This window comes from Pelodiscus sinensis, chromosome 5, assembly GCF_049634645.1.
Source record: "Pelodiscus sinensis isolate JC-2024 chromosome 5, ASM4963464v1, whole genome shotgun sequence".
NCBI lineage: Eukaryota > Metazoa > Chordata > Testudines > Trionychidae > Pelodiscus > Pelodiscus sinensis.
Window position 1 is genome coordinate 88,838,288 of NC_134715.1, and position 20,112 is coordinate 88,858,399.

Below are 20,112 nucleotides of genomic sequence, written 5' to 3' on the forward strand. Positions count from 1 at the left end.
CTTTTTCATATTCTGTAGCAATGCTATTACTTGTACTGAGCAGTTTAAAACCGTAATTGTATAACAATTGCCAGAAATCTCCTACTTACTTTTAAATTATTTTCTTTGAATACATTTAATGAATTGTTCCAGTTGTGAAAGTGAACTCCATCTCTCTAGCTAGAGTAAGGCATACATCATGAGTCATAAAGCAGTAAGGTAATATAAAGTCTTCCTACATAGCTCTGACAGTTCACCTTAGTCCTGGTTTGCTGTATAACTCCCAAGCAGTTACAATTCTGAGTCTTGATAAATAGACTGCTATTCACATTGAATTATGTGATCGTTGGAAAATTCATAGAAAAGTTTGCTAGGAACTAAATTGATGCCACCACCATTTATAGTATTTTCAACTGTGATCAAATCAATATTTGAATTCATGTCAGTCTTAACTGACTGAAATTTCAACCATTCAGAACCTTGTCTTTAATTTGTGAAAGAAATCAAAGAAAATGCCATTTCCACTCCATTTGAAGAGAGAGAAAAATTGGAGGCCGCTAATGTAAACTGTTACATAGCTGCCAGATAAAGTTAATCATGCAATTGTGTACAATTGTAAATCAACTAAGTAGAGGTATGTTGCTCTTGAAGCTGTGAAATTCATGTCTTAAATTACTTCTCGTTAACTTCTAACTATGAATCTTAAGAAAATAAAGCTAAATGAAGCACTTCACTTCAGAAAATAAGGTGCATGCTTAATATAGACAGTTTTGGTTTTCAGTCTGTGATTACTTATTTTAATTTTTTACTGTAGCTAAGGATAGACTCTACCAGGGCCTGCCCATTCATGCAATTCAGTGCTTAATAAAAAGCAACTCAGATGAAAAATCTGAAATAAATTATTTTAAATATTTTAAGATTGTTTATCTTTGAGTTTGAGTTAAGAATGTTGGTCAAGACATTCCATGTTTTTATTGTTTTGGCATTGATGTGTGCATTGTAGAAGTTGAGGAATCAGAAGATCCATTTTTTGAAAATGGATGCATTTTTTCCTCACTTTCCACATAAGACATCAAATAAATGTTCAGATGCTTGTGGAACACATTTCTTAGACAAAACATTTGTTTTATATGCTTTTGCAACAAACTATTGGGAGCCATACAGCCTGTACTTCTGAATATTAGAAGAAAATGACTATTCTTAACACCTCATAGTTATATAATTTATATTTTCATTTAAATTACCTTTCCTCATAGTTTTGAGGTCAGCTGTAAGTTTTTGATGTGATAAATCAATGTCTTCTGAAGGACCACACAAAAGTAAAGAAGCAATCTGTGATATGAATTTTAATTAGTTTAATATAACCCTGCAATTTCATCTCCTAAATCAGCATGAATTCTGTTCATTTTTGTGGAATTGATTTTTTTGTCGTGTTCACTGACTTAAACATATAGTGTTCTGTTGCCTTTTAGGCTTACAGTCCAAGCTGAATGTCCAATGCACTTGGAGGACTTTCCAATGGATGCTCATTCATGCCCATTGAAATTTGGCAGCTGTGAGTACATAGCTAGGAATGTAGCTGTTGGCTAATGAATATCTTGTGGTTCAACATCACTTTGTTTCACAAGTTGTCATTGCCCAGGTTTATGTAGGCACAGAAGGTTATGCTGTATTATGTATTTTGACATGCTGAGATCTTTTTCAGAATTCTATCTTGTAAAGCATTCGAAAAATTACTGTAAGTCGCTTTAACTAAAAATGTTGAGAGGATAATTTACCATACATTGTTCCAGTTTTATGCTAGTGTAATTCTATTGATTTCAATAATACAGTGGTGAATCAAGACCTATATACAAACATACAAATATTGTATTTATACAAAGTAAACTAATGCCTTCTAAACCAAGACATACATTCAAAAATATATCTCTGCAGTTTCTAAAGGTTCTAACTTGAATAATTTAGAATGCACTGCATTTCTTCACTTAATATGTGTTGTTTCATTCTTAATGAAGGCTGCAACAAATGACGACTTCTTGAGATTAAAGTTACAGTGTATGTTTTGTAGTTTAATATGTAGGGTCTGATCCTGATCTCACTTCTACCAGTTTTATACAAGTATATCTAAACTTTAGTGGTGTTACTTCTGTTATAAGAGAGATCAGAATCAGTCCTATGATTTATAGTAGTTGGGGATTTTTAAATATTATATATATTCTTTCTATATATTTCCATGCTCTTGCCCTTATTTTCCTAAGAGAGAGCAGCAAATTCACTTCCACGCGCAAAAGAAAAGGTGAATTTCAAGGGGTTGGTTACTGCTATCTGATTCTCTGGCAGATTTCACACTGGTCATAGCCCAATAGAGAACAACACAAACCCCACATTCTACAAGGTGATAAGCAAAGGGGTAATTTTGTTGATAAACTGGGCATTGTCATAGCCTTGTATATTCTGTCTATACCTCTGATGTGTCCCCTTTCCCAGGAGTGTATAGGGGAAAGACATAGGAATTGATTGCACGAGGTCTGTGCCCTCTAGGATAATCTCCATGCTAGGGGAATCTCCAGTTGGAGAGATGTAGGTAGCTTTTTTGCACTGAAATAGAAGGGACTACAGATTTTTATCAGGCATTATTTAACTAGAAAATATGCAAATAGGAGTTGTGTCTGGTGAAGACTGAGTGGGGTCGTCTGTTACAAAATCTACTTTGAATATAAATCAAATTTCTTTCCTGCGGAAGTCATCTTTTGCTGTATATACAAATTTAACTCAAACTATGTAACACATAAACATAACACCAGATAACAGCTACATCAATTCAGAAATAATGCTGCTATGTAGACGTACCCCAAAGGTGTTACATAAAATCAACAAAAAAATAACATACAGGTTTTGCAGCTCCTGTTATCTGTGTGCAGAAAGAACACCCAAGATTTGGTGTACAAATCAATACATATTTACCATATGTACTAGGAAGATAGTAAGTTATATAACAATGAACTGATCTGCCGACAAAGTATTATGAAAGGCTGAATTCCAAAGGGAAAGTATAAAGCTAGAGGTAATCTCAAAACATTAAAGAAATCCACTGATATACCTTCTTGGACAAAGCTATCACTGTATAGCAGTACTTCATTTGTACACAGATGTTTGGTATATATCTGGCTGGAATTGGGTATGTTAGACTGAGTGAGTTTCTTCTGCTTTTTGGTCTGTATGACAGTGCTTGTGCTTGTTTTGTTTATTTGGCATCCTCCCAATCTTCATGTTCTATAGGAAGAAGAAGAATTGAAGCCTGATCACAATATTTTTTTTCTTTTGAAAAGCTGACTTTTCCTGCAGGCTGCAGCTCACAATAATGAAGAACTGCTGAAGATTCTCATGCATGCCTTTGCATACGCCCACTTTGCATCTTTCTCACCTGTTCTTACTCTTATTTTTTTCATTGTTTAATTTCTCAACATTAAAATAATTTCTAGAGTACCATGTATTTTTCTAATTTTAACAAGGGAAAGAGAACAAGGTTAAAAAAAATCCCCATAAATAATTATAAAAACAGCTGACCAGCTGAGGGTTTACAGCTGAGGGTTTACAGCTGTGGTTTACACCTGTGGTCAAATCTTCAGCTGTTATCAATCAGCATAGCTCCACTGAACTCAATGCTCAACATTACTGTCACCCTTTTGGAGCTTAGCTTATCATCAGATATGGAGTCTTTACTTAGGGTGTGCATCTAGCTTCTTCTCTTGGAGCACCCTGCTTTTGAACTTGTCCATTCAGTTTCAACAGCAGTGAGGCCTGTGACTCTCTCTCCCTCTTGGCCGATCTGTCTTTGTGGCCAGCAGTCAACAAAGCTTCTGTCAATAAAGAGTGTCCAGACTACATCCAATTCTGTCGACAAAGCAAGCCGCTTTGTCAACAAGAGAGTGTAGATGCAAAGGACAGTGTATATGCAATAACGCCTTCTATCGACAGAACTCATAGAATGAGGTTTACTGCGGTCGACAAAACTGCCGAGTTCTGTTGATGTTATGTTGACAGAACATAACTTACTGAGATATAGTAATCTTCTTCCAGTTCACACTACCTTCCTATGGTGCTGTTCCCTTTTTTAAGCTTTCCTGCGCCAGGCAGAGTAAAACTTTCAAGTGTGCCTGAATGAGTCTAGAATAGCTCATTTGTCTCCTCTCTAAAGGAGCAAGCGTGGGTCCCTTCACTTTGCCAAGGAGCACCATGGGTATTTTCCCTTTTTGCTATCCTCTGGAATTTACTTTGTGCCCCATGCATTTCAGAGGGGCCATGTTAAGGAGTAGAATTTAAAAAGGAAAAAACCAGGCCCGGAGATAGCTGGGCACAGTGACTCTTGTTGCAGTAGTAGGCACTTCCACCATATTTAGATATGAATATCAAACAAGCAGGAAATGCCTGTCGCTCATTTCAAACTCATAGATAGGAAGAAACAAATTTCCAGAAAGTTAACTTGTCCTTGACATAACAAATCATACACATTCCAATTCAGATTTTAGGGCACATTTAATAAGCAATCCCCAATGAATAATTTAACAGTTTAGAAATAAATGTTGCTTACAACTCAAGAGCAATCATGTTCAGTTGGTTAGATCAATGAAAATTAAGAATACACAGTCCTCTGCTGCATGTTCTTATGCCCTTATGTTCTAAGGTATACTATGAGACTTGCATACTTATTTTTAAGCAGTTTGGAAATTATTTTGCCCTATCAGTTTTAGACTACAATGACAGTTTTAGTAAAATAATTAAGTAATTCTCTTTAATTATGTATGCCCGGTGGCTGTAAATCATAGACACTTTTTGTTTTAAAATGCTGACAAAATATTTTCTTAATGTTTCCCATAGATGCATACACAACTTCAGAAGTGACCTACATTTGGACTTACAATGCATCTGATTCCGTACAAGTTGCTCCGGATGGTTCTAGATTGAATCAGTATGATTTGCTAGGTCAAACTGTTGGAAAGGAGACCGTTAAATCGAGTACAGGTTAGTAGACTGTATTGGAAGAAAAGGATACTTGCTTTATAATAAAAACCATAAGATGCTGATGGTATAATGTCATTAGCCTGCCAAAACCAGTATTGGCAGGAATAAGATTACTGCATTTTAGTATTATTGTATAGTATGAGCAGCCTGTAGGAACACCTTACTAATTCTGGGTGCTTAGTGAAATAGCAACTGGTAGTGGAGGTTAGCTGCTCCCTATCACTGTTTCTGTTTCAATAGAGTTATCATGAAACCTAATATTAAGGGGGTTTATTAAACTTTCTAACCAAAACCTGGGTTAAGGTGAAAGATGGGAAATGCCATTTTTAATATATTCATGGTGTGATTTGTTTTTTTTCTTCTGGGCAGTAGATTATTAGAATAGCCTATACCAATAGCTATTCCACAAGCTCTTACATTTAGCCGACCCTTGCATATGCATGCAGCTGTGTTGACTTCAGTGGGGCTTTGTACATCCACTCATGCACATGGATATGCAAGATTGAAGCCTATGATCTTTGTCATTGCAGTTTTTCCTTGTAAATACAGGTTGGACCTCCCTGGTCTGGCATCCTTGGGACCTGACCAGTCCAGATGAGGGATTTTACTGGACCAGGGGAGATCATTTCTGCCCCCCGCTTCAATACTTACTGAGGTTCCTGGCCCTCACCAGGCCACCCCTATCACGGCTCCCAGCTCTGCCAGGCAGCCTTGCCAGGCACGTGGGGTCTCCCAGCGCATGGCTTTTGCTGGACCAGAAAGTCCCAGTTTAGAAAGTTTTAATCTGTATAAAAAATCACTTCTAGAACATGTTGTGAAAAACTTCCTGGATTCAAGCTTGCCCTGCCCACGGCTAAACTTTCCTTGAGGTCAGTGATAGTTGGATCCACCCCATAAAGTAAAACATTCCATTTACATTCAGCAGGATTTTTCTGCCTACAGTACTTTTGTAGATTGCATCTACAGCATATTTGTTTCAGATAGACGTACCATGCTACCTTTAATTGCCATGAAACTGAATTGTCTACAGATGCTAACAGCTCATTTTACAGGGTCTTTTGTTTGTTCTCTTTCATGTACTAGGTGAATATACAGTAATGACAGCCCATTTTCATTTAAAGAGAAAAATTGGTTATTTTGTGATTCAGACTTACCTCCCCTGCATCATGACAGTCATTCTCTCCCAAGTGTCATTCTGGCTGAACAGAGAATCTGTACCTGCAAGGACAGTCTTTGGTGAGTACTCTGAGGAACAAATGGCATGTGCATTAGGCAACATCTGCACCAGTCAGTAACCATTTCTGATACCAGCTGAACCCCACTTAGTTCTTTTTTAGGGTGGCTTCCAGTATGGGGGCTAGAGGGTCTGGGCCTATTCAACCCTGATGATTCAGATGACTGCCCTGTAAAAATCAATCCAAAGTGGCAAGCATGCATATGTGCTTGAGGAGAGTAGAGACTTTCAGGAGTGAGCAGAGTCTTGAGATTTGGCTCAAAGACTTTAGCTAGGAAGGGCTGGAGGTGGCCTGCTAAGCCAGGGGAGACCCTGAGAAAGCATTTCTTTGTTTTATGTGGAATTTACTTTCTGTGCATAAACCCAGAGCCCCAGGAGGATTATTTTGACCACAGAAGAAGTCTGTGAACTCTGTATAAGGTGCCTGAAGAAGTGGGAGCAGGTATGTGGTTCCACAAAGCGATATCTGACTATGAGGGGTGCTCAGGAGGAAGAGAAAATTGAAGCAGAGAAGATATTGGTAACAAGTTTATTATAGAAAGGGTAAAAGTGCTGCTGTTTTTAGTCCATAGAACCCTCAGGTGCAGGCTGCAGATCTCTTGACAATTCTGAGGCTTTTCAGGAGATGAGAGTGGCATGCAGGTATTTCCTTGACATTTTGGGGGGAATAATTTGCATGAAAACTAAAATAAGGTTCTAAAGTTAAAAGTTGAATTTATATTGAGTTTTGGCTTGAAATATTTTTATCTCTACTATTAACAAGTATTTGTGTGGGTGGGGGTTTATGTGTATGTCTAGCTCTATTTATACCTAAGCAGAATGAGAGCCTCACATCATTTCAGAATATGGCAGTGTGCAAACTGTAGTTCTTTTTCTAGTGAACATGTGCTTCTGGGCTTAATCCTGCTCCTTCAGCCAAATTAGATGGATAGATGGAAGATAGATAGATGGAAGATATGGCATTCACAATGAAGGAGGTGGTGAATGAATTCAGCAGCTAAGATTCAGGAGTTCTCTTAATCTAAGACACTTAAATGCCTCCTGTTACTGTAGTATCTAAGGCTGTGTCTAAACTACATCCCTTTTCTCAAAAAAAGGGATGTAAATTAGACACTTTGAAATTGCAAATGAAGCTGGGATTTAAATTTCCTGCACTTCATTTGCATAATGGCAACCAAGGTGTTTTTCGAAACGGGGCATTTCGAAAGAAAAACAGCTGTTTAGACAGGGATTGATCTCGAGTACAGAATCTTTCAAAAAAGGGAATTGAGGCACAGAGAGACTACATGATTTAGGGTCATAGCAAAGGGGGGCTGGAAGGGATCTCTGTGGAAGCCATAAGTGGGCCCACAAATCCAAGAGCTGAGGATGGAAATTCCCAGCCCTATATTTCAGCCTGGAACCTGAAACACCAGCTGGCCCTTATCAGCTTTAACCCGTGCACTTGAGCTGGGATATAAGCAGTAAACAAGTTTGATTCAGCTCATAAGAGTGACAAGAATGGCATTGAGCCCATACGCGTTCACCCAGTAAACACCTGGGGTACAAAGGCGTTGGTGGGTCCTGTGCATGGGAAGTCTTACCAAGGACCCAGGCCTCGGGGGTGCCCAGACCTCCCTTAGCTGGAGCCAGATCCACTGCGGTCCTTGAAGCAAGGACAACGGGGACAGAACTTCCCATAGTAGAAGGGACGTTAGCATGCCGTAAGCCCCGTAACTCCTATCTGCTTTTGCTCTGCATATGATTTCTAACGTGTTACTTAGTAATAGCAGTAACTTAGCAACATTAATAAAGTATCCCTAGTCACTGGAAGCTCTGTGTCGAAGCGAATCCGTACCCCAGTGGGTTTACATAAATGAACTAGGCTTTATTATGGTATTATAGTAAACCTTCTATTAATTGCTTTAGAATGTTTAGTATTTAAGGTTTAAATTGTATAGTAATTGTTTTTAAGGCTTGTAAACCTTAAACAATTGTATTAACTGCTTAAAGCTTGCAATAAATAAGAAAGTAGTTAAGTCTCCTTGGAGTGTCCTGGTTTCCCTTGGATCTAAAATAAATCAAACCCCACAACAATCCCAAGATCATCTAGTCCAGTCCCCTGTACTGTGACAGGACCAAGTATATCTAGAACATTCATGAATAGGGTTTTCTAATCTATTTGTTAATTCTTCCAGTGATGAGTATTCCATTATCTCCCTTGGAAGTCTATTCCAGTATTTATCTATTCTTGTAGTTTGAAAAGTTTTCCAAATAATTAAACTAACCTACTTCCTTACTGCAGCTACAGCTGCTTGTCCTACCTTCCATGGACATGGAGAACAATTGATCAGTCTTCTTTACAACACCCCTTAACATATTTGAAGACTATTGAGGGGGAACATGACAGTCTTTATTTTCCCCTCAAATCTAAGCATACCCAATTTTTTAACCTCTCCTCATTGGTCATGTTGCTAAAATGTGGCACCCAGAATTGGTCACTGTACTCCAGCTGAGGCCTTGGCAGTTCCAAGTAGAGATAATCGTTAGCGCCCATGTATCTATGCTCTTGTTAATACACCTTAGAACATCAGCCATTTTTGCAGCTGCATCCCATTGTTGATTCATATTCAGTTGTGATTCACTGTAACCCCTAGATCTTTTTCAGCAGTACACTTGCCTAGCCAGTTATTCCTCATTTTGTAGTTCCTTCCTAAGTTAAATGTTTTCCACCTTTGTTGAATTTCACCTTGCTGATTTTACTCTTTATTAAGATAATTTTCAATTGTAATCCTGCCCTCTAAAGTGCCATCCTGGTGCCATCCACAAATGTTAAAAGTATACTCTCCACTCCGTTATCCAAGTCATTGATGAAAATATTAAATAGCATCAGAGCCTTGCAAAACCCTTCTAGATCTGTCCCACCAGTTTGATAGCATACCACTGAGGAATACTCTTTGATTACAGCTCTTCAACTAGTTGTGCACCCACCTTACAGTAATTTTGTCTTAAATACATTTCTCTAGGTTTTTTAGGCAGGTAACATGTGGGGCTTTGTCAAAAGCCTTACTAAAATCAAGATCTATCATGCCTACAATTTCCTTTCCTATCCACTAAGTCAGTAACATGCTCCAAAGAAGGGAATTAGGTTGGTTTGGCATGATTTGCTTTTGACAAATTCATATTGGCTATTACTCTGTTATTCTCTAGGTACTTACAAATTGATTTTTAATATTGTATTCCACTATCTTTCCAGGTATCAAAGATAGACTCACTGATTTATAATTCATTGAGTCCTCTTTGTTCCTCATTTTAAAGAGAGGTACTATGTTTGCCAGTCTTCTTGGACTTCACCCATCTTCCATGAATTCTCCAAAGTCGATTAATTACTAGTGTTTCTGAGATTGCTTCAGATAGTTTAAGTACCCTAGGATGAAATATATTCAGAACTACATTTATGTTCCGCTAGCATGATTTGTTGATTTAGTAGTAACATGTTTATGAATAAAAGGCAAAACATTATTGTCCTTTGAAAGTAAGACAACTTAGTTAGGTGTTTAATATGGAGTTAGTTAACATTTTCAAATGTAGGCATCTAAGATATTTTATGTTTATGTAAGAATATTTGTTCTTTGCTATTCTATAGATGTCATCTACTATCTTGATATTAATAGTTTATACTAATCTAGCTAATCACTAGGGGTGTGTCTAAACTACACCCCTCTCCCACGCTTCATTTGAATAGAAATGGGTGCCGCTTTTTGCCAACGCGGCACTTTGTCGGCAAAAAGCGGCAGTCTAGAGGGGGATCGGTCGACAAGGAAAGCCTTTTCCGACTGATCCTGTAAACCTCATTGCATGAGGCAAAAGTGATTGGTCGGAAAAGGCTTTCCTTGTCGACTGATCCCCATCTAGACAGCCGATTTTGCCGGCAAAGTGCCGCATCGGGAAAAAGCAGCAGCCGTTTCTATTCAAATGAAGCATGAGATATTTAAATCCCCGCTTCATTTGCAATAGCGATGTGCCTAATCTACATCCCTCTGTCGGCAAGAGGGGTATAGTTTAGACGCATCCTAGTTGTCAAGAACAAATCTCAAATGAAAAAAATGGAAAAGTAGCATAATTAGCACTGATAACACAACTGTCAATCTTTAACACTGGTATCATGTTTGGTGTCATATATGGAGCAGAGTCATGAAAATTGATGAGATCAGCTTGTTCTAAAATAAATGTCTTTGGAAGATTTTCAGAGTCTGTTGAAAAGAGTTTCTTCCCAGATCAGAACTTCTAGGAAGAACAAACCAACCTAAAACATCAAACATTGTAAGATGATGATGGACATATGTAAGACCTGCTTTAAGGATGCCACCAACATGGCAATAATATGCATGCCACCTGGAAAGAGAAAAAGGGCAATCTAGAGAAACATATAGAACAGTAGAGGAAAAAAGCCAAATCCACCATGATGCTCAGAAGCCTAAATAGAGGAGCATATGACCAAAATAAATGGAAGAAACTGGTGGAATCTTTTTGCACCAGCGAGTTTAGAAAAATAAAGGAAAAAAGAAACGGTAGTTTTACCTCCTATTTTAAAAGGAATAGTGTAATATGTTAGAATTATAGCACACTGAAAATAGGCCTCTTCATAAGGAAATGGGATTTCACAATTTCCTGATAATGGCCAGAATGACTTTAGACTTGGTTGTTTCAGTGATTACCAGATCTTTAACTTAAGAGAGTTTTTGAGATGGATGAATGTCATAAGTCATACATTTATGCACTTCCATGAAACCTTTAATTCAGTGCATCAAACAAGGGTGTAGAATCTGATAAGGTAAGCTGTCACTGGGGAAAATAGTGGCATTAGTATAAAAGCTCTAAAATGGAATGGAAAGCTTGCATTAGAGGCAATGACACACATGTGGCATTGTTTCCCCTATCTGAAGGAGCATGGCAAAGCTGCATTCTGCCACCTTTGTTTTTCCATATTGGTACTGGTTGGTTGAAGGCAGTTTTAGACAATGTTGAGATGAGAACTGTTGTGGTTTGAGATCTTGAGTACACCAATGATACTATCTTGCTGGCTCTGATAAGTGAATCGCTGCAGTGGATGGAGCCTCCTTCTGCACCCCAAAGCCCTTATCCCCAGATCCACCCCAGAGCCTGCAGTCTCGTCCCCCTTTCTACTCCCCATTCCCCTGCCTCAGCCTACAATTCCCTCCCATACTCCACCCCCAGCCTGAAGCCCACTCCCACACCCAAACCCCTCATCACTGGCTCCATCCCAGAGTCCACACTCCACGCCTGAGCCCTCACACCCCTTCATGGTAAACCCCTGAGCCAGCTCAGTGAAAATAAGTGAGTGAGGGTGGGGATGGAGTGAGCAAGGGTAGGGCTTCGGAGATGTGGCAACACAGGGGACAGGACAAGGCTATTTGGATTTGCACCAGTAGAAAGTTGAGAACCCTAGTGCTGTGCAAGGCTTTCCCCATCCCATGGCTTCTGCTGGTGCTGGGAATGCTGGCGTTTTCCCTGCCCTGCCCAGTGAGTGGCAGAAGCTGAGGACCTCTCCGTTGGGCAGTGGCTAATCCAGCACCATATCTTTGCTCTGGAAGAGGTGGCTAGCTAGAGACTAAGGCAAATATTGTGGTTACATAGCTCCACAAACTCCTCTAGCACCACCCTGAGTGCCTTCAGAAAAGGCAAAGTGAATAGCATATGGAAAAGGAAGTTGCATATAATGTTTTTACACCTCAGCTAGTGTTATTCACTGGAGCAGTTACACATGTTTCCAATGTATTGGGAGCACCCTCAGGTATTTATGTGTACTAGAAATTAAATTGTGAAATGAGTTGAATTCTAGAGCACTGGAGAGTCCTCTCCTGTACAATGAATAGGAGAGGTAATATAGGCCAGCTGGACTGTATTTGGAGGCTGTACAGATGGCTGGGGACCATTTGATGCTCATTTCTATGCATCAATAGTCATTTTTATTTTTATTTGATTTCTCATTTGGAGCTTCCTTTGTTAGGTCATGCATGTAATACTAAGGTATAGATTGGTTATGGGCTAATACAGGGCTTCTGAAAATGTTTAAAAGGTTCAATATTTATAGCATCCTACAGCATATGCAGTAGTGCAAGCTACTTTCCACTCCATTTTGCTGCCCTGTAATATCTCTGTTACAGCTACACTTCTTGAAAAGAATCACTGCGCAAGTGCAGAAATGACTTGGAGATGGGGCTACAAGTATAGATAAGGGGAGTATTTGACCTGGAGAATATTTATTATTGGTTGTGAGGCACAAGAAATTTTTAAAAAGCTTGATTTTCAGATTACAAATTGAATTTTAAGGGCTGACAGTTAAAAAGACATACTTATACTTATTAACTAAGTATATTCAACATAAAGGCATTGAAACATTAAATATGAAATCCCACAATATCATTTTTATAGACTAGAACCATAACAGTAAAATTAGAAAATTCCAAAATGAAGGTAATACCAATAATTGTTTTTGGCATTTCTTGCCATCTATTCAGTGCCATATCTGCACAATGATTGGAAAGGGATTAGGATAATATTGGCTGAGGTCAGGTATATTTGAAGACTGTTCATTTCCTTATCAACCATCTTTTTTTTTTTTTTTGAAAGAGTGATTTGACCTTAGGTAATGTTTGGGGCACATTGAGTTGGTAGCGTTGCTCAGACTGTTGTATGATTAAAGGCAGGTGACAGCTTTCCTCAAAAGAAGTGGTATCTGTCATAGATTCCTTCCACTCATGACTCTCACATCATTATAACATCAGTATTTCTTCAATTAAGTTAAAACTTGGGTAATGGAATGGAAAATCAGACCCTTAATGTATACTTTTGCTTTCTTTTATATTCGTTTGGACTGACTCTTTAGCATTACTGATTTTTTTTGTCATAGTATGTCCAACAGTAATAAACAAACAAATTGTCATTATACTATGCTTTTTCCTAAGCAAAGTCTTATTATGCAGAAATTTCTTTTCATTTTAATTTAATCCTAATAATGAAAAAATCTATTGCCAGTTGATTAAAGAACAGAATGCCACAGATTTACACATTGGAAGTTTGGCTTTACAATACAAATTCTTTTTAATTTGTTCTTCATTCAATCCAGGTTATAAAAATTTGGTCACTTGGACATCATTCAGTTTATGTAATTGATAAATAAAAGTCCAGAAACCTTCATTAACAGCTGTTTGAATAATGTTTGGTACTCAGAGTCTGCAGCTGAACATTTTAGAGGAATTGGCAACCAGTAGCAGTACATAAGTTGTACATTTGTAATATCTAAAACCAGACTAGAAAAGGTCACTAACAAATCTTGAATTAGAATTCCAGAGAAGCCAATGTGGTTTCAAGAAAATTAGCATTATGAATTACACAGAACATTGTTGGCTGCTGTATATGTTTACATAGGCATTCAGGTCATCTTATTTTTGAGAAGCAATCACTTCATACACACCTGCATTTAATGAAATTTATTTATTGGAATTACCTGAATACTATTACAGTTTGTGTGTATTACTTTCAAGTTTAAGGTGTGGAGTCCCCTTCTCCCTTTTGGGGAAGGAATAAAAAAAACCCAGTACTGTTCTTTTAGGGGTGGGAAATAAATGCTTGTTAAAACATTTGCTGTGTGTCGATGTACAATGCTTATTTTGCATTGCCATGGTGTACAGTTTAATAGCTCATACTTACCACAACAATGTTGCTGTTGATTTTATAACTACCTCCCTAATAGGTGGATTCTAAAAATAAAACTATGTGATGTGTGGCTTGATGCCTGGAAACTATGTGCAGTAAGCAGTGTGTCTCTGTAACTTCTAGAGAAGTCTTTTAATCACAGTAGGAAAGAGAAAGATGGAAGTTATTTGCCTAACCTCCTTTTCCCATCGCAGTCCTCTCAGAAAGGGAGGGTTGCTTAGGGCCTAAAGGGGAACAGGGACAGCAAAAGGAAGAAGGGGATTGAGCAGACCTCCTCTCTGCTTCCTTTCCTTTCCCAACCGGGCTTAAAAGTGCCTTGCCAGTAGAGGTGACATGAACGTTTGAGTCCCATTCTCCAGAGTTTGTATGACTGATTTCCATTATAGAGTATCTTGCAGATTTTTCCTTTCCTGAATTCACCATTCTTTGATTACTTCCTGCAGACTTAACACTTGTTCCTGTTCTTTTAGGTATCTGACCTTATTTCCTCTCAATAAGTGTAACCAGTTATAATAAATATTTTTGTTTGTAATATTTGAATTGTGAATTATGAGAAGAGAATTAATAATTCTTTTCTGTCACTGAGGCTCTTTTGACTCTGCCAATAGTAGTATAGAAATATTGATGTCTGGTATGCATACAACTTTGTATTGTTTGTTATCCAGGAGACACATACATTTTTAATGGTATTCCACAAATGGAAGAGTTAAGGGTGTCTAGTTGTAACTTTGGTGGCTGGGTAGGATTGATTTAGTAAGGGTACGTCTACACAGCAACATTATTTCAAAATAACGCTAGTTATTTTGAAATAACGGTCCGTGTCTACACAGCAGTCAGTTATTTTGAAATAATATTGAAATACTGTCAAGCTGAAGGTCTTCATACTCGGACTCCTGTATCCCTCAGGGAAGTCCTGTAACCCTCAGGGAAGTTGGAGGAAGAGTGCTCTATTTTGACATAAGTGCCGTGCAGATGCTCCCAATTTTGAAATAAGCTGTTTCAAAATAAGCTGCACAATTGATGGAGCTCCATTTGCATAACTTATTTCAAGTTGAGCCCTGCTGTGTAGACTAGGGGAGTTTTTGGTATATTTGTGTCAATGGGTGGGTTAAAAGGTGATTTATATTGGTGTATGGTTTTTTTCTGAATATCATGGGTCTTGTATTGGTTTGAGTATGGCTTTATCACCACCAGTTGGGGTATCATGAAGTGCAAAATGTCTTTGTTTTCTCTGGTTTTTTAATGTTTAAATAAAAATATTAACAGGAAGACAGATTAGTCTGAAAGTTTCAATTAATTAGTTTTACTACAATATTATCCAACTGACCACTTTATCCCTCTTAATAATTGTATGTGGCAGTCAGACAGCTATTACCAAAGATGCCTTTAATCTCCTATTGTTCCCAGTGTGACTAAACCCACAGGCTGTCTTATAATGGCTTCCATACATGTATAACCTTTGAAAATGGACACAAAAGGCCCCTCTTTGGAATGACAGCCATTAATTATTTTCCATTGTTTGCAATGCCAGGCTGACCTCAGAGAAATTGACCATTTTGGATTCTGTAGTTAAGAAGCTAAGAAGGAAACTGAGAGGAGACAGGGGTTATTGGCAGTGCAAGTGCTCATCGAAAAATCATTTTTGCTATGCTGCTGCTAAGTGATTTGACCTATTTAATTAAACAAACGTATACTTTTAGTGGCCTTGCTGTGGGTTTTCCCCCAATAGTATGATTAATCAAAAAAGGAAAATTATAACCTCTATGTGTTTTCAAGACTGTATTTTCTGTTATCACCAACAATTATTTTAAAATAAAACGAAAGAAAAAACAAAGGACAATTCTGCAGCTACTTTTTCAATAGGGTGTGCTAGTATGCTACCATACTGTATGAACAATATGTAAATATTTTTATAATTCTTAGATATGTACTGTAAGATGTTCCTCTTTTGAAGCACATTAAATTTCAAAATTCAATTAAAAGTGCTGACATTTTCTTTTTTCCCCCACCCTCTCACAGGTGTAACAACTGTGTTGACAATGACAACGTTGAGCATCAGTGCACGAAATTCCCTTCCAAAAGTAGCTTATGCAACAGCCATGGATTGGTTTATTGCTGTTTGTTATGCATTTGTATTCTCTGCATTGATAGAATTTGCTACTGTAAATTACTTCACAAAACGAGGATGGGCCTGGGATGGAAAAAGCGTAGTCAATGATAAGGTAAACGATAATGAAACACATTTATATTTCCAATCAATTCCTAGAAACCAGTTTAGCAGATATTTTGATAGTTGGTTATTACTGAAAAATACTTGAAGTTTCAAACCAATAGAAAGCTTATGACTTGTGAAATGAAAGTTGGAGCGGGTAGAAAGATATTGTTAAGTGTGTGTTCAGATTGCCAAATTTAGCAGAAATTAATCTGCATGCAGGAACTTTCTCTAGCAGGCTGTCCTTGGAGAAATGATTATTGTGTCAAAGCTCTCTCCACATTAATCATTAGCCTGTCTAAATCTTGTTAAATGTCAAAAATATAAACTCTGAGGTTACACCACATCATATTCCTGAATTCTTCATGTGGAAATGAATACAATCAGAGTAATATTTCTGAAAAAATCTTTATTCAGACTTAATGAAAAAGCATCTTAAACTTGCATCCACTACATTTCAAAACATTAGAGAGACACTCACATTCACCCAACTTCTTTTTTCCTTATTTGTTTCATAGTTATCCATTTCCCTCTTGTTATTTATGTCTATGTGTAAACAGCTGCATTATTTTGGAATAACTGGCATTATTCCAAAATAACAGAGAGCATTTTCTAAACTGCAAGCCATTATTTCAAAATAATGGCAAACTGGAGGACTTCTTACTCTGACTCCTGTTATCCTCATTTTACAAGGAGTAAGAGAAGTCAAAGGAAGAGTGTTCTTCTTTTGATTTCCTGCTGTGTAGACAGCGCCAGAAGCCAGATTAAGCTATTTCAACTTGAGCTACGTCAATTGTGTAGCTTAAATTGCTTAGCTTAATTTGACTTTAGCCCTGCTATGTAGATGTACCTTATCTGTGTTACTGTGAAGAATATCAACAAATGGTCTGGTAGCACTTTATAGACTAACAAAACATGTAGATGGTAACATGAGTTTTTGTGGGCACAGCCCACTTCTTCAGATGACTGGAGTTATGAGTTTAGGATGTGCACAACCAAAATAAATAGGAGAGGGGAAGGGGAGGGAAGAAAAAAAGGGGGGGGAGTCAGAGAGCAGAGGGAATTAGTAAGTATCTGAAGATTGGATAGTTAAAATAAGCAGATACGAATCAAAGTTAATAGATACTCCCATGCCAGGAAAGATACTATCTATTATCTATTAACTTTGATTCGTATCTGCTTATTTTAACTACCCAATCTTCAGATACTTACTGATTCCCTCTGCTCTCTGACTCCCTCCCCCCCTTTTTTTTTTCTTCCCTCCTTTCCCCTCTCCTATTTATTTTGGGTGTGCACATCCTAAACTCATAACTCCGGTCATCTGAAGAAGTGGGCTGTGCCCACAAAAACTCATGTTACCATCTACATGTTTTGTTAGTCTATAAAGTGCTACCAGACCATTTGTTTTTTTTTTGTCAGTAACAGACTAACTCGGCTACCCCCTGAAGCTTGTGAAGAATATGTTCCTGCATACTAAAGGTGAAGGCCTGGGATCAAAGGAGGTCCCAAAATCTTTAAGATGTTGCCCATGGGAATGATAAGGAGCTGCTCAAGGGGTGTCCGGGAGAGCTAATAGTCAGACAAGCAGATACACAGAGGCAAAGGGTGCATGCTGTAGGCAGAAAAACCTGCTTTTCCCAGCTAAAAATGGGAGTTAGTCAGGTTAAGGAACTTACAAAAGCATTCAGTGAAAGATTGAAGTGTAGGTATGGGATAATATGCATATGGGACTCTTTGTTATTTAACCCTTTGCTATGTGTGCTTTCTACCTTTGTTTTGAAGATGCTGTTTCTGGGTTATTTCAAAGTAAGGGTATTTCTACACTTGACAGACCAAACTTTTTTCATTCTTGGGTGCTTATACCCCTCTCCCTCCACAAACAACAAAGTTTTGCTGCTGCAAGTGAAAGTGTGAATGCTGCTTTGTTGTCAGGAGCGCTCTCCTGTGCAGTGTAGACATACTATTGTAGGTAGAAGGACCAGAGAATTGTGAGGAACTTTGGAATATTTAATTAAACTTGAATATGGGCCTGGTATCTAGATCTCAGAATGAAAAATGCAAGCATATAATGACCCTGTGCCCATATTTAATTTCAGATGATGAGGCCTGTTTAGTTTTAAGCATCTCTTATGCCACCTGAAATTTCTTCTTGTCCCTCTTATAACCTAATCAGTAGCCCAGTCTGATGAGGATGCAAGTAAGTGTTGGCCTATTCGTAGGACTTCTAAGCATGGTGGAGGAAGCTGAGAGTAGGAGGCATGACAGCCAGGTAGGCTTGCACAAATATAATCTCTAGACAAGTCACAAGGTATTAAGCAGCTAGGAGTGACAGAGATTGTTTCCTTAGAACTCAGGAAACATTTTTCCATGGCTGGCCCTGTGGCTGCTCTGTCTGAGTTTAAAGTGCAGCACACCAGACAGGCAGTAGGAGTAATGGAAAATCATTAATATGCCAGCATCATACTCAACATTTATATTGACTGAATTGCATTTAAACAGTTTTGCTCTGACCACATTGTATCTCAGGCACTGTTCCCCCTTGGTCACAACCATTTTCTCCTTAAGCCATCAGTACTGAGTTTTGTGCAGTCCAGGTTTGTTCATGGTGCTGATCCTTGTGCACATTATCTGCACTATGCAGAACCCTCGTTACTCAGGTTTTCAGTCACATCTCTTTTTGCACTTCTATTGACTAGTCTTCCTGCAGGGAGAGTCAGGAAAGCATCATTTGGGTCCCTGTAGCCATCGTGTTTAAGTAAAGTGATACTCTATTACAATTGTTGCTTTGACCATGGATCAATTTGCTAAATATTCAGTTGAATACTAGGCTTTCTAAGATATAGAGAGTAGGTATTAATAGTTTGTTAGGCTTAATCACATTCTTAAGGTTTGTAAACTCCTCTGTGATATTTCAAAGATGCTATAGACTAACAGCACACTTGTGAGCTGTGAACTATTATTCTCATTTTACAGAGCAGGAAAAAATACATCAGTGAAGTATCCTGTTCAAGGTCACACTGTGATACTGTGGCCAACCAAAACAACCAGAAACTTGCTGTTCTTGACCCCCAGTCCTGTGCTCTAGCCTCTAACATTCACTTCATCCAGTCAGTTTCTTGTAATTTCTCGTTGGTTGAAAAGCTCAATCTTAAATTCCTTTTATACACTAGGACAACTTTACAAAAGTAAGCGTCTAATCAGTACTTGCAAAATAAGAATGCCACTATTAAACAGTTACCTTCATGTATCAAATAAGTTGTTAGATGTACGGAAACTTGGTTATCATAAGTAACTGCCTATTTTGTACATGCAATTACCTTTTTTGCTTACAGGATCTGCATATTCTACAGGGCACATCTTACAAACTTCTTATTGAAAATGTGCTCCTGCATCTTTTACCCAGCAGACTCCTTGACTGTTTACAGTTTTTAGGCCCAAGTCCAACAACCATAAAAGACAGTGGAAAGACTCACATTGATTTCAGTGGGCACTAAATTGAATCTTTAGTTTTTATAGTGTGATTGCATGCCTCCACAAACAAGCTGAAATTAGTGTATGTCCTATTCTTAGTATAAATAAATTATGTCTGAATGAATCAATGCAAGATCTAATCTTTAGTCACAACATTGGATTTATTGAAAACATATCGTTATAACACATAGATATTTTACTATAATATCAGTAGCAGAGACACTGAGACTAACAACACTATCTTGCAATAACTCTCATAATATTTCATTTAAGAAGTCCCCAAGCACCAGAATCTTGTGTACTCATTTTCAATTTATGTACAGTGTATTATCAAATTCTAAACATACTTAGTTGTTACTAGGACAAAATTCCTGCTGAAGTCAACAGAAATTTTGCCTCATTAAATACTTCAGGATTTAGCTCATTTATTTTTAAATTCTGAATATTCTGAATGAAATATTCATGACTCTTTGGC

At 37.9% G+C, this 20,112-nt stretch overlaps 1 protein-coding gene across 1 annotated transcript in view; it reads left to right on the forward strand.

Annotated features, from left to right (window-relative positions):
* LOC102445366 (gamma-aminobutyric acid type A receptor subunit alpha2) overlaps nucleotides 1-20,112 on the forward strand; it is an 81,642-nt gene that overhangs the window by 48,522 nt on the left and 13,008 nt on the right. The window contains exons 6-9 of the mRNA XM_006111926.4: nucleotides 1,452-1,534; nucleotides 4,858-5,001; nucleotides 6,085-6,237; nucleotides 15,974-16,176. Coding sequence (XP_006111988.2) covers nucleotides 1,452-1,534; nucleotides 4,858-5,001; nucleotides 6,085-6,237; nucleotides 15,974-16,176 — 583 coding nt within the window. The remainder of the gene's footprint in view (nucleotides 1-1,451; nucleotides 1,535-4,857; nucleotides 5,002-6,084; nucleotides 6,238-15,973; nucleotides 16,177-20,112) is intronic.